Genomic DNA, 12032 nt, shown 5'->3' with positions numbered 1-12032 from the left:
TAGATGAGCCTTATTACGTTTCAAACCCATTTGCAGCTCAGGGGCACCATCGTATTCTCCCATTTTAACCATCGTTAAAAGGTCCTCCTGGGCGGCCTTGCACATGCCGAAGGTTATCTTTGTCTAAATAGGATATTCAACAATAATGGCTGTTGTTTAAGCCGAGACATCGTGTGCTATGGATCAAGTCCTTGCAACTACCTGTAAAGGCAGCTGAGACTGTTGGCATCATGTTAGGGATCAGCGCTGCTGACACTACTCTAGGATTTGACGCGACAGCACGCGGCATGGCTACAATGAGACTGGATGCCGAAACGCCGAGAGCTTGACAGCCAGTACATCGCGGATTGTCGGTGGTAATATGGTACTAATTCATCGACTGATGATCTGCTGATGGCTTTCGCTGTCAATCGTTAGATAGATCTTGAGTTATCTGTAAGCTTCATTATCAATTGAGTTGCCGCAGTGCATTGCATGAGATTTGCACGTTAAAATATATGTATCTGATATCGCACTGGTTACGAATTTGGGAAGAAAGATTGAGATTAGTTGGCGGCGTGTAGCGATAATCTCCGTTCCGTAGCATCTGTATGGATTGACTTGTGCGACATGTACATGCTTTTCTTTTCCTGAGTGAAGTTGTATCACTTGTCTGACCGTAGTTTCGATGCATATGCGAAGCCAGTCTTGTTGTTATGAGCTCATTAATGCCAAATTGCAGCCCGAGCTGCACCTTTTAACATGTACATACGAATTTGGTATATGCTCTACATGCGATTGATACCTTCCAAATGTTACCTATATTGCGCTTGCCTCTATTTTGCCTACCAGACTATCTTATTACCCGATTCGTGCAAATAAGCAAACAGGGGAATAACAAGAAGCGTCGTCTTAGATAATAAGAGCGGGTCTTTTTGATCTGACCCTTTTCAGAAGGGTCATCTTCTAAACATAGGCATAAAAAATGCGTGAGGCTGAAACATAGTATATTATCCCCTATTCTAATTTCACGGAAAAAAACACTGCATTGAAGCTATTGGAAAATAGCCCTCAGAATGTCTTCCCATGCATCACCATGGCGGTGTTGGCAGGGCCGTGTTAGATTTAAGAGCCTTCCCGTGCTGCTCGTATACGATAAACGGAATACACCGCTTCGAGTTGCTACTGTATAGCGGAAGTGGATCTTCAGGATAGACGCGCAGTTGGGCATGAGAGCCTGTTCTTTGTCTCACGAGTCCAGGGCAACAAGAGAATAGATCAAGCTGGGAATGGCTAATGCCAATCAACGCCTTCCAAAGGGAGCTGCTGTATGGGGCATGATTTTGTCGACTCACTAGTTTCTATTTCTGCTGAGCCGTTAGAACAGGCTTATCCCCTGTTGAGGATCAGCTCATGAATCCCCTTCTTTCGAGAAACTGCATGATGGCCGAATACCCGAAGGATATACTTCTTATAGCATATTCTATTAATGATGCTTACTTACATTATATATGAGCAATACTCGTATTCTCTAATCCTTCGTCCGGGCACAGCGTGGAGGAACCGGCGGAGTGCATGTAACCTTAAAATTAGATCCCAGCATAACTCTCTTTACTTCATCAAGGCTTAGCAAGGCTTTTTGCCAAGCTCACAACAGGCTCTAGCCAGAACGATCGGCAACTAGGGGAGAGCTGACTGCATCTTCCTACAATGGATAAGCCCCACGAATTAGAGGGTGAATATGGTACTGAAATTATCGTTAATTCTAAGCGTTTTTCTTTCTTTTAATTTTTCCCGTTCTGTTTATTAATCCAGCTTCGTTAAACTCCCTCTAGACCACCCTGATTCATCAAAGTGACAGTCACTTGACACGGGATGTGGACCTTTAATGGTCGATTTGATCGGCCCCTCAATCACCAACAGGAAATTGGAAAAGTATGACCAAAGAGAATGAATCGAAGAGCACCAGAAGCCAAAAATACGAAGATGCATGACAACAAGCGCGATTCAGGGCCGGGCTTGCCCCAAAGTAGCGCGTGTCAGGCTCCCTGCTAGTCCGAGCTTAACGGTCAGGTCCGAATTCCTCGATTCTCATCTAGGAAGCTAGATCTTGGATTGGCTACCCCGTTCATTTCACTTGCTACAACTGGATAGGGTAATGCATATGACGATTAAGCTCGATGGAACGCTTGCCGATTTGATGCCTGTCAGTCGCCGCCCTGCCGTACTTGCCGGCTAAGGCTGGCTGGCTCAGTGCTTGCAGTCGGCCCTTTTCGCCCAGCTGCTCGCAGAGAACGAATCGAATAGCCTCGTCTCTCCGTTCATGGCGGTCAATATTTGTCCGTCCATATAGCACCAGGAACGCACACACTACTGGCAGTCTATCGCGTTATGGGGGAACAGGGTCTGAGCTGGCTAGCACGCCGCTTATGTGGGGGAACATGGCCTTTGACCATATTCAGCTGCTGCTTTGAGCCTCCTGAGAAAGATTCCCGTCTGCATATCCGTATACGAAGCACATAACCGTAAACCAACGGAGAAACCTTCCAAGGAGTACAGAGTGAGTGGAGTGGCGAGCATGAAGGACGAGGGGCCGCGGAACCCTTGTGTGGATAGTGGTATGGTATGGCTTCTCGGCTGTGGTTGATGAGAACGGCTTACAAGGCTGATCAGGCGTTGCCGAGTTGTAAACTTGTAGGCCTCACCAGATCTCAAGAAGTATTAATAGCCCGGCTTGGCATCTGCTTTTCTCTCTGCTGAGGCCTTCACTCAACTCCATCTCCTCTTATACCAGACTACACAATCTAGTAAAGAGTCCAAATCGCAGCCATGCTCTCCTCGCTGCTCCCTCTCGCCGCTTTGGCAGCTGTTCCCGCTCTTGCGGCTCCTACTCCTGCTGCTGCTGGAAACTGCTTTCCCTTCGGAAACGCCTCTTTCCCTGGCAACTATGCTGCCCCCAGCACTGCTCTCGCCAACTGGTGGTGCCCTCAGTCCGACTTCTATGGCTTCTTGGGCTTCTCGTACCCTCTCGAGGATTCCACTTGCTCCGACTCTGACAACGGGTACGCTCAGATGAAGAAGGACTTTGCCCAGCAGAAGAAGGACTTCGGTGCTACCATTGTCCGCATGTACTACCCCACATGCACTCAGTCCAGCGTCTTCATCAACGCCATCAAGGCCGCCTATGACAACGGCATGGGCTTGATTGTCCAGGTCTGGACCAACTTTGGCGATGGTGTAAGTAATATGACCTCCAAGATTTATACCCAAATACTGACATGATAATTGCAGACCGTCTGGCAGCAGTCCCAGCAGGCCATCTACAATGCCATCAACGACCCCTCCGTTGCGGCTATTGCTCCTTATGTCGTCCACTGGGGTGAGTTCGGCTCCGAGCCCGTCGGTGATGGCATGGACTCTGGCAACTTCGTCAACGACTTGGGCAAGTTCCGCGCCACTCTCAACGCCAAGGGCATCCAGGCTGGTATCAGCGAAGACTGGGACAGACCCGGTACCATGAGCGGCAACAACGGCCAAGGCCTCGGTCCTATCGGCCAGGGTGTTAAGGCCAACTCTGACTTTGCTCACATCCACCCCATGCCCTTCTACCACTTCAACGACCCTGAGTCGCAAGCTTGGGCCTACATCCAGTCCCAGGTCGCCTGGGTCAAGGCTAACGTTGGCCTCCCTACCTTTATTACCGAGACTCAGTGGGCTTGGGGTCCTACCGACCACTACCCCGGACACCAGGACCTCGGCGTTCCTCAGTACACCAACTTCTGGAAGACTTTCGACAACAACTGCGCTTACTTCAAGACCAACAACGTTGGCTGGTTCCTCCACGCATGGAGGGGCGAGGACACTTTCGACATTGTCAACCCTAATGGTGGCTACATTATCCCTAACTGGAAGCCCCAGCGGTGCTAAACGATTAATGATATGACATTTGTGCCAAGGCGCAACATGGCAAGGAAAGATAAACCATCCCTTGTGTTAACAAGGCTTCATTGTACATAGCTTTGTCAGCCTTAATAAGGCATATATATAATAGCATAAATTTCTCCAGATATTTGGAGTTGATTGTTTATATATCTCACGACTCCAAAATCTGATCTATTGTGTTGTGCAAACAACTTGGAGTACATGTGTTAAGTTGTAGATAAACCTTTAAGCTAAACCCGTGCCGCAACCAAACTCATGTAAATTCCCCATAGCAGGCCAATGAAACTTAGAAAAACAATGCGTCGGTGCACGGGGATGAAGCTAAAGCTAATAATTGAAGCGATTGGCCAAATTTTGTACCCTGCGATAATAATAGGTATTGTTTCCTGGTGGGGACGATGTTAATTGTACTAGTATTAAAGAGACTAATGCCAAGCACTTACAGTTTTAATGTTGGAAACTATCTGAATGGTAGGCTGGCCCTTTAGGATTCCCATGACGACCAGGAATGCGACTGTATTCATAATAGCCCCGGCGGTGATGCAATCTATGAACCATTTGGCCAGTGTGTTGCGAATGCTGAATTTGGATTGCACTGGAGCATCATTCTGCGGCTCAGCCCCTTCCCCAATGGACTCTTCTATGGCTCTGAGCTCAATGTCCTTATCACCATGATTGTGCTGCCGACGCGTAGGTGGATATGCCGGTAGAGCCTTTTCGAGAAACTGCTGCCATACGTAGTTTGGAGGAGCAGTGATGAGAGTGTATGCAATGAACCGGGCCAGCTGGATAAAGTCTAAATAAAAGTTACGCTGTCACCAGTATAAGTGTGAGATCTTAAACATCGTAGGGGCATTTGAGACACATCCAATGAGATTGCGCTGATTGGAGCCTTACATTATTCCAGTATGCCTCAATAAACTGAGCACAGAAATTGGAGAGGGTTGACAGGAACGCCGCCTGCAGCGTCGCTGTCATCATTGGAGATGGCATTTTGGGCCACAATTGCATCAATTTGTCCACCTAAGGTCCTGTCAAAGATGGATGTGTACCAAATTGTTTAGAGTTTTGAAGAAAAAAGCGAGAAGGTTTCGCAAATGAGTCCACGTCAGAGCCAGGAGAGCATCACGTGAAAGTCCGGAGTATGAATGGTGATCTACAAAAACAAGTGGAATTTTGGTGGAGATGACCGAGTCGGTGTTGTAAGGGCTACCAAGATGCGGGAGTTGCGAAAACAGAGAATAAGATAGAATATAGTCTATATAATTGATATTTTATACTTTTATATAAATGAAAATGAAGCTGTTCATTTGCATTGCCGTGATATTTACATCTATTTGACCAAGAAACGCCACCTTCGCAATACCTTGTCTAACAACAGTGTTTCATCCTCTCACTGAGGAATCCTTACCACGATTCGCCCTGTTACCTGGTTATTCTTCAGTTTCTCAAAAATCGCTGGCGTTTCTGAAAATTCTTCCACTTTGACCATAGGACGGATTACTCCAGCAGCAGCATGGTGGAGGAGCTCCTCCATCTGCTGCTCATTCCCTACCATGACCCCTGTGACGGTGAGTGCTAAGGCACAATTAGCAAGGCATTCTGTGTGGCTATTTTTGGCCCAGGGGAAAAAAAAGAAAAGAATTGAAAGACCGTACCTTTTGCGGCGAACAGACTGGCTTCCAAGGGAAAGTTAAAGGTGGCAGCAGGCAAGCCTATTATTGCGAGTAACCCATTGTTCCGAACCAGCTTCGGGGCCATCTCAAACGCGGCTTCTGATCCAGAAACAATGAGACAAGCATGAGCCCCTTCCCCAGTTATTTCTTTGACTCTCTGCTCAACATCTTCGGTAGCGAAGTCGATGAATTCATGGGCGCCGCATTGTAGACTAAGCTCGCGTTTGGATGAGCCGGAATCGACTGTGATAATCCTGAATTTCCTCAATCGGCTGGCGATTTGAACTCCGACATGTCCTAAGCCGCCACCCGAACCTGATATCACGACCCAGCCATCTTTTGGTATATGTGCGTCAAGTTTTGCAATGCCGCCCATCATTGTTAATCCTGCGCATAGCAGGGGAGCAGCCACCTCGCCTGCCACGCCATCAGGAATAACTGTTAAGTATCTAGAGTCGGCAACAACGTACTGCTGTAGAGTTCCTTGAGCATGAAGACCCGTAAATGCTGGTTTCATGCAGTGATTTGAAGATCCGCTTTGGCATTCTGAGCATTGACCGCATGCACTGTGAAGCCATTTCACGCCCACTCGCTGTCCAAGCACCGACTCTGAGACGTTCTCACCTAATTTCACGACTATGCCAACTCCTTCGTGACCAACAACCGGCTTATAATTTCCCCAGCCGAGCAGTGCTCGAACTTCTGATCCACTGAATGATACTCAGTAAGATTCCCATTGCGAAAGAAAGATACTAATTTCTCACCAAATACCGCTATAAGCTAATTTCACAAGGACTTGATGCTTGCCTGGTGTTTCGACGGGATATGCGTTGTCAATTCGCACTGTGCCTTTGGGGCCTGGGTCCCCAACTATGGCTGCACTTTGGAGTGTAGGAACCGGGCTGCCCATCTTTACACTGTGTCTGTAACAAGTTTGGAGAGTAGTTGCGTGGATACAATTGAAGGATTAGTTGAATGTAGCTTCTGAGTCAAAAGAAGATATTATTTTGACATTGGATTCCATTTTGGCGGCGGCCAGATTCATACATTTTAATAGTTTATTAGCAGCATCCCCGCATCGGCAGTGGCTTCCGGCTACTTTTAGTGGGGGACGGCTGTGGTATCGGCAGTAGAGAATGTCGAGTCTGAGAAAACCAATCATATGTGATTTATCTCTATTGTCTACTGCAGCGTATAGATGTGTGTTGTACCTGGCTATCATTAGTGTTTCTATACTAACAAGACCGATTAACGGCCCATTCTGTCGGATTAGGCTGTGGACGCTTATTTTAACGCATGATGCTGGCCACCCATTAGCGTTGTTATTCTACCGACGTTGATAATAAGTCAAGCCTACAATTCCTTCTTCTATCGCGAATAGGTTATTCAAATGTTATAAAAAGTATGTTTCCCGAGTGTAAAGAGTCAAAATATTGCCCAGGTATAACGTTTGTTAAGCAAGTTCTTTAGTGATGAGGCTAAAGCATATCGTCTACTATCTACGCTTATTAAACAGAAACCTTCGTTTCTCCCAAATGCTTTTCAAAAATAGCTGCAATATCCAATACTTTACCATCGTATCCACTTACTCCTTGAAATGTAATACCAAACGGTAGCTGAACTCCTCCGTTTTCTACCCATCCAGCATTGACGCTGATACCGCATAGATCCATGACATTTCCTGGATGTGTGAATAAGCCGAGTTTAGAATTCGGAATGAGTGGACTTTCCAGTATTTCTTGTATAGTCGGATGCCATGGTACGGCAGGAACGACCAAAACGTCGATACCATCTTCAAATTTATTAAAGATTCGGCGTCCTTTGGCAATGCATTCCATTTGTATGGCTTGGTCTCTATACACCTCCCAGCCTTTTAAATCCGACGAGAGAACCTTCTGAATGACTAATTTTGTGGTCGGATGAAGTGTATCGATCTTCTCCGAGAGAAATTCGTAGCCGATTGAAGCGAGACGTTCGTGAATAAGGGATGCACCGTAAATGAGGTCACCCGCTGTAGCAAATGGCGTGTAATCAATGTCAACAAGTGTTCCTCCAAGTGACTGCAGCGTAGTAACAGCTTTTTTAAACAGCTGTTGGTATTCATTTGAACAGAGTTGTAAAAGAGAGTCTGGAGGTACACCAAAGGTAAAGCCTCCGTCTTTTGGTCCTCGGAAATCTACCGCCCAGGTTGGCAAACTTGCCGGTGGTTTGGCATACGGGTCTAGAGAATCGTGCTGATCAAGCACATACCAAACCTGTCTTGCGTCGGTCACAGAAGGTGCTAAAACGCCAATTGTATCGAGACTCTGGCATGCAGGCACCGCGCCTCTGGCAGAGATAGTGCCTTTGGTGGGTTTGAAGCCAACGACGCCGTTTAATGCAGCAGGGGCACGAACGCTTCCGGCTGTATCAGTTCCAATGGCAAAGGAAACAAGTCCAGCAGCGACTGCTACTGCGGATCCAGAAGATGAGCCACCCGGGACATGATCTTTGCTATGGAAGCAGTGAATGGCGCCATAGGGCGAGCGACATCCCACTAAGCCAGTTGCAAGCTGTTCGAGGTTCAATTTTCCTATATACAGCGCCCCGGCATCCAGTAGATGTTGAACTGATGGAGCTGTAGAAGTAGCGGTATACGCATAACTTTCGCAGGCTGCTGTAGTAACTACTCCTTCAACATCGATGTTGTCTTTTATGGCAAACGGGATGCCAAAAAGAGAAGGGAGAGGTTTTCCAGCATAGGTTGCGGATAATTTCCGAGCAGCCGCTAATACATCCTCTTGAGATTGCCTAACGATCCAAACAGCTGGATTGATATCCTCATATTTCGCTATGCGATCAAACACAGATCCTATAACTGCATCTGGTGTAATACGGCCATCTCTGTAAAGACTCTTGAGTATATCGATAGAAGGAAGCATTGGAGAGTCAAGGTCGGGGACGGTTGAAGATGGAATAAGTTTGCGAATTTTCTCTATCTCCGCAAGGAACTCTGAACTGTGGCCGACGTATCCGAAAAGGCCATTTTGACAGTAAACAATATCCAAGGATGTGGCCGCCAACTGTTGATCAAAACCCATAGTACAGTCTGATAGAACACAGCATTCATAGCCTCTGTCATTAGCCTCTCTAAGAGTACTCGTTACGCAACATCTGTGGTCGCAATTAGCCACATGTGCCTCCAGTATGTTTTATATGAGCTTACTCAGTCGTGGCTCCAGCAAGGATTAAATGCGTGATACCCCTAGCTAACAATAATCGATGAAATTCAGTGCCCCAAAAACTCCCCTTCCCAGGTTTATCTATAATTGGTTCCCCAGGATATGGCTTCAGTTCGTCAACAATATCGTGGCCTTTCTCGCCTCTCACAAGAAGCCTCCCCATGGGGCCCTCATCGCCAATACCCATTGATTGATTGCCGTTGGGCGCGCTTATTTGTCTTAGCTTTTTCGCAGCTGGCAAATCGGATAGATTCGGAAGGTGGCCTTCTCTGGTGAAGATGATATACATGCCGATAGATCGAGCTGCTTCGAGTGCTCTCTGAACGTTTGGTACAATTTTGCGAACAGATGAGAAGGCTGCAGAATTTCCACAAACAATTGACCCGAAGCCGTTTGGGTCTAAGAAGTCGCGCTGCATATCGACGACGACTAAAGCTGAAGTTGCAGTAGGACAGGAAAACGCGTATGGACGAGCATTGCGGAGCAGCAACTTTGCGTCTGGAGCCATAATGAGTATCTATGGGGCGGTCAACAGAATTGAAAAATACAGCAATGTAAGATGGTGATGATGTTGGATTCAATTGCGTGGAGAAGTGACTTTTATATGCGGGGTGATTTAGCACGATAGTGTAAGTTCGCTCTAGTCATCGAGAGCTTCCGTGCTCGTTCCGAGCTTACAAAGCGTGTCAGTCATGAAGTTAAAATGCCGATCATATTTTTTAACGTAGCCTCTCTTTTTATGGAAAGTCTGAAAAGAGGGCTATTTAGGATAGCAAGAGGCTGTTCCTATCACAATACGTCCATGTTGGTAATATTAGTGCGAAGCGATTGCCAGCAACCAAAAGGGGTCAAAGTGAAGCAGAATTAATATTGCCGATTGTAGTCTGAGAATAAGCCTAAGAGTAGACAGGGATGCTTTGTTATCCAATCTTTCTATTGAAAAATACCAGGTCATTTTTGATAGAACTAGTGGCTAGGGTAATTGGTAGAACTGGCAGCCAATATGTTTTATTACTTGAGACGTTATAGCAGGCGATGCTAAGGCCGTTATGGTTGAACAAAGCATTAAAGGATACGGAAATTCTTCCTTCCATCTAGTAAGATGACCTTTCAGATATTAGCGACGGCATGTAGGTTAAAGGGTAGGTTAAAGGCGATTATAATACATAGATTTTAACTATATATATGTAGCTATCATCTCTATCTATCCATTTTAAGAACTAGCTCTCTATTTTAGATCAATCTTGACGATGCTTCGTTTCCTCTCTAAAAATCAGTAGAGCTAGCAATATCTTTCCACTCCTGGCAGATATCTATTGCTTTTGATGCAGAAAGAGTAATATCTTCGATCGCATCAGCACCCAGGGGCAAGAACGAAGGCATTTCTTTATCTTTAGCCACGCCGCTGGACGTAACCACGTCATAGATAACCTGAGCACCTTTGACAGGGTCTCCACGCTGTTTGTCACTTTCAAAAGCAATATCGCGCTTGTTTGCCTCGCTTATCTCCCGGTAGTCAGCGATGCCGTCGCTCCCACTCGATGTCCTGAAATCCCCGTCCTGCTTCAGTAGCTCTGTACGGAATCGGCCAGGCTCTACAAGCAAGTGTTTGATTCCGAGCGGTCGAACCTCGCCAGCGAGACCAAAACTGAGTAACCGTAGAGCTGCCTTGGAGGCGTTGTATACACTTGCGGCTGGATGGGCAAACCACGCTGCCATTGATCCGATAGTTACTAGAGTTCCAGATTTTCTGCTCCTCATGTGAGGTAGAATGGCGCGATATACGTTGAGCGCTCCAAAAACATTTGTTTGGAATTGTTGATATGTATCTTCAGGAGTGAGCTCTTCAATAACCCCCATTTGGACGTAAGCTGCACAGTTGACGACAACATCAATTGGGCCATGTGCGGAAATAATGGCGTTCATATCTTCCTTTATCTTGTCTAGGGGCTCATTCTGATCAAGGTAGACGAAGCTGATATTCTTATCTTGGATTTGCTGCGCTTTCTTTGGTGAGCGTGTAGTGGCAACGACCTTACTGCCTTGCTTCGCAGCGACAATGGCGAGATGGAGGCCAAGGCCAGATGAGGCGCCAGTAACGAGCCAAGTTTGAGGAGTCATTTTGCTTAATGGTATGTATGTCCGATGCGATTTTGGTGTAGATGCGAGTATGGTACTGAACTATCCGTTAAAGAAAGAAGTTAATATACCATCTCCTGAGGGCAGAAAGCTCCATCTTTATACTTCAATGATCAAGCCACTCTGGGTATTCTTTGTCTTGCAATCTCCGGATCATCTCAAATTTCTGATGTCGGTATGACTCAACTTAGACAAAGGTCTCATTTAGCCTCTTTTTCTCGATAAATGTTCTTTTTTCATGAAGTCATTTACTTGCTTTCCTCCGCGATGGCCTGTCCTAGCGGGTCTAGCGAGAGCGGATAAGAGCGGACGCGAGCGGATAGTGGAGCCTTGAGACCGCCATTTCGGCGTTTATATGTACTGAAAGACCTTGCGGAGATAAGTCTGTGGGGAACATGGCGATTATAGTATTTGCACCGAGGCCCCGACAGCAACAGAAAGCTGGCTGCATGGCGTTCTGTTTGGTTTATTTTCTAGAATAATTGACGGAAGGACTAATAGAATTTGAAGAGAAACGTGTATAAAACGCTCAAATGAGGAAAATGTCTTTCAGAGACGGCTAACTGCTACTAGCTTGGGAATACAATGGGTGATTGGATTTGCGGATGCCTTTACATTATTTTTCCCTCACTAAATATTGTACAGCTTCGACCCATGAAAATCACTTGGCATGGATTAACTCTTTGCAATTCTAGTATCAATATCAAGCCTACTCGAGATAAGGTAATAAGATGAAAATAAAAAGAACTACAAAGCCTCAAATAGCTAAAGACAGAGATGGAACGGAGATGTCATCTTCAACATTTGAGATGGCGAAAATGATAGAGATAGATAAAACCACAGGTGCTGCTCCAGAGATAGCAGTAAAGCCTGTCCTATATAAAAATTAGAGAGCAATATTCCTAACGGAGAAAATGTGATAGGATGTGGCGGAAATGACGACTTCTGAGGTGATTACGGAAAGCGGTTCTGCTGATATCAATATGACGCTATATGTAATGTCAGCTTATAGATCAATAGTGTTGGTGCTATCTAGATAGCAATATTCTACCAATGATATTTTAAACATAGTGCG

At 46.1% G+C, this 12032-nt stretch overlaps 4 protein-coding genes across 4 annotated transcripts; 1 reads left to right on the top strand and 3 right to left on the bottom strand.

The window, feature by feature from the left end:
- The first annotated feature begins 2390 nt into the window (after positions 1 to 2390).
- GGI43DRAFT_336333 (uncharacterized protein) lies at positions 2391 to 4080 on the top strand. The gene is made up of 2 exons (XM_083202062.1): positions 2391 to 3216; positions 3271 to 4080. The coding sequence occupies exons 1-2, from the start codon at positions 2809 to 2811 to the stop codon at positions 3904 to 3906; spliced, it is 1044 nt and encodes a 347-aa protein (XP_083062323.1). The 5' UTR covers positions 2391 to 2808; the 3' UTR covers positions 3907 to 4080.
- A 71-nt stretch (positions 4081 to 4151) lies between these two features.
- GGI43DRAFT_422070 (uncharacterized protein) lies at positions 4152 to 6507 on the bottom strand (the record flags this gene model as incomplete). The annotated part of the gene is made up of 6 exons (XM_083208047.1): positions 4152 to 4307; positions 4365 to 4733; positions 4819 to 4944; positions 5333 to 5499; positions 5580 to 6307; positions 6362 to 6507. 6 exons carry the CDS (start codon positions 6505 to 6507, stop codon positions 4152 to 4154), a joined length of 1692 nt encoding a protein of 563 aa, XP_083062322.1.
- A 228-nt stretch (positions 6508 to 6735) lies between these two features.
- Positions 6736 to 9391, bottom strand: GGI43DRAFT_401612 (amidase signature domain-containing protein). Its single transcript, XM_083205604.1, has 4 exons — positions 8803 to 9391; positions 7068 to 8750; positions 6871 to 6999; positions 6736 to 6797 (listed from the first exon to the last, which is right to left on the bottom strand). The coding sequence occupies exons 1-2, from the start codon at positions 9324 to 9326 to the stop codon at positions 7106 to 7108; spliced, it is 2169 nt and encodes a 722-aa protein (XP_083062321.1). The 5' UTR covers positions 9327 to 9391; the 3' UTR covers positions 6736 to 6797; positions 6871 to 6999; positions 7068 to 7105.
- A 618-nt stretch (positions 9392 to 10009) lies between these two features.
- Positions 10010 to 11159, bottom strand: GGI43DRAFT_336311 (SDR family oxidoreductase). The gene is made up of 2 exons (XM_083202061.1): positions 11063 to 11159; positions 10010 to 10999 (listed from the first exon to the last, which is right to left on the bottom strand). Exon 2 carries the CDS (start codon positions 10937 to 10939, stop codon positions 10085 to 10087), a length of 855 nt encoding a protein of 284 aa, XP_083062320.1. The 5' UTR covers positions 10940 to 10999; positions 11063 to 11159; the 3' UTR covers positions 10010 to 10084.
- Positions 11160 to 12032: the final 873 nt, after the last annotated feature.

Source organism: Trichoderma evansii (genome assembly GCF_050947405.1).
Source record: "Trichoderma evansii strain SZMC 28006 chromosome Unknown GGI43scaffold_6, whole genome shotgun sequence".
NCBI lineage: Eukaryota > Fungi > Ascomycota > Sordariomycetes > Hypocreales > Hypocreaceae > Trichoderma > Trichoderma evansii.
The sequence above is the reverse complement of the archived record's forward strand: the minus strand, read 5'-3'. Positions and strand labels throughout refer to the sequence as shown.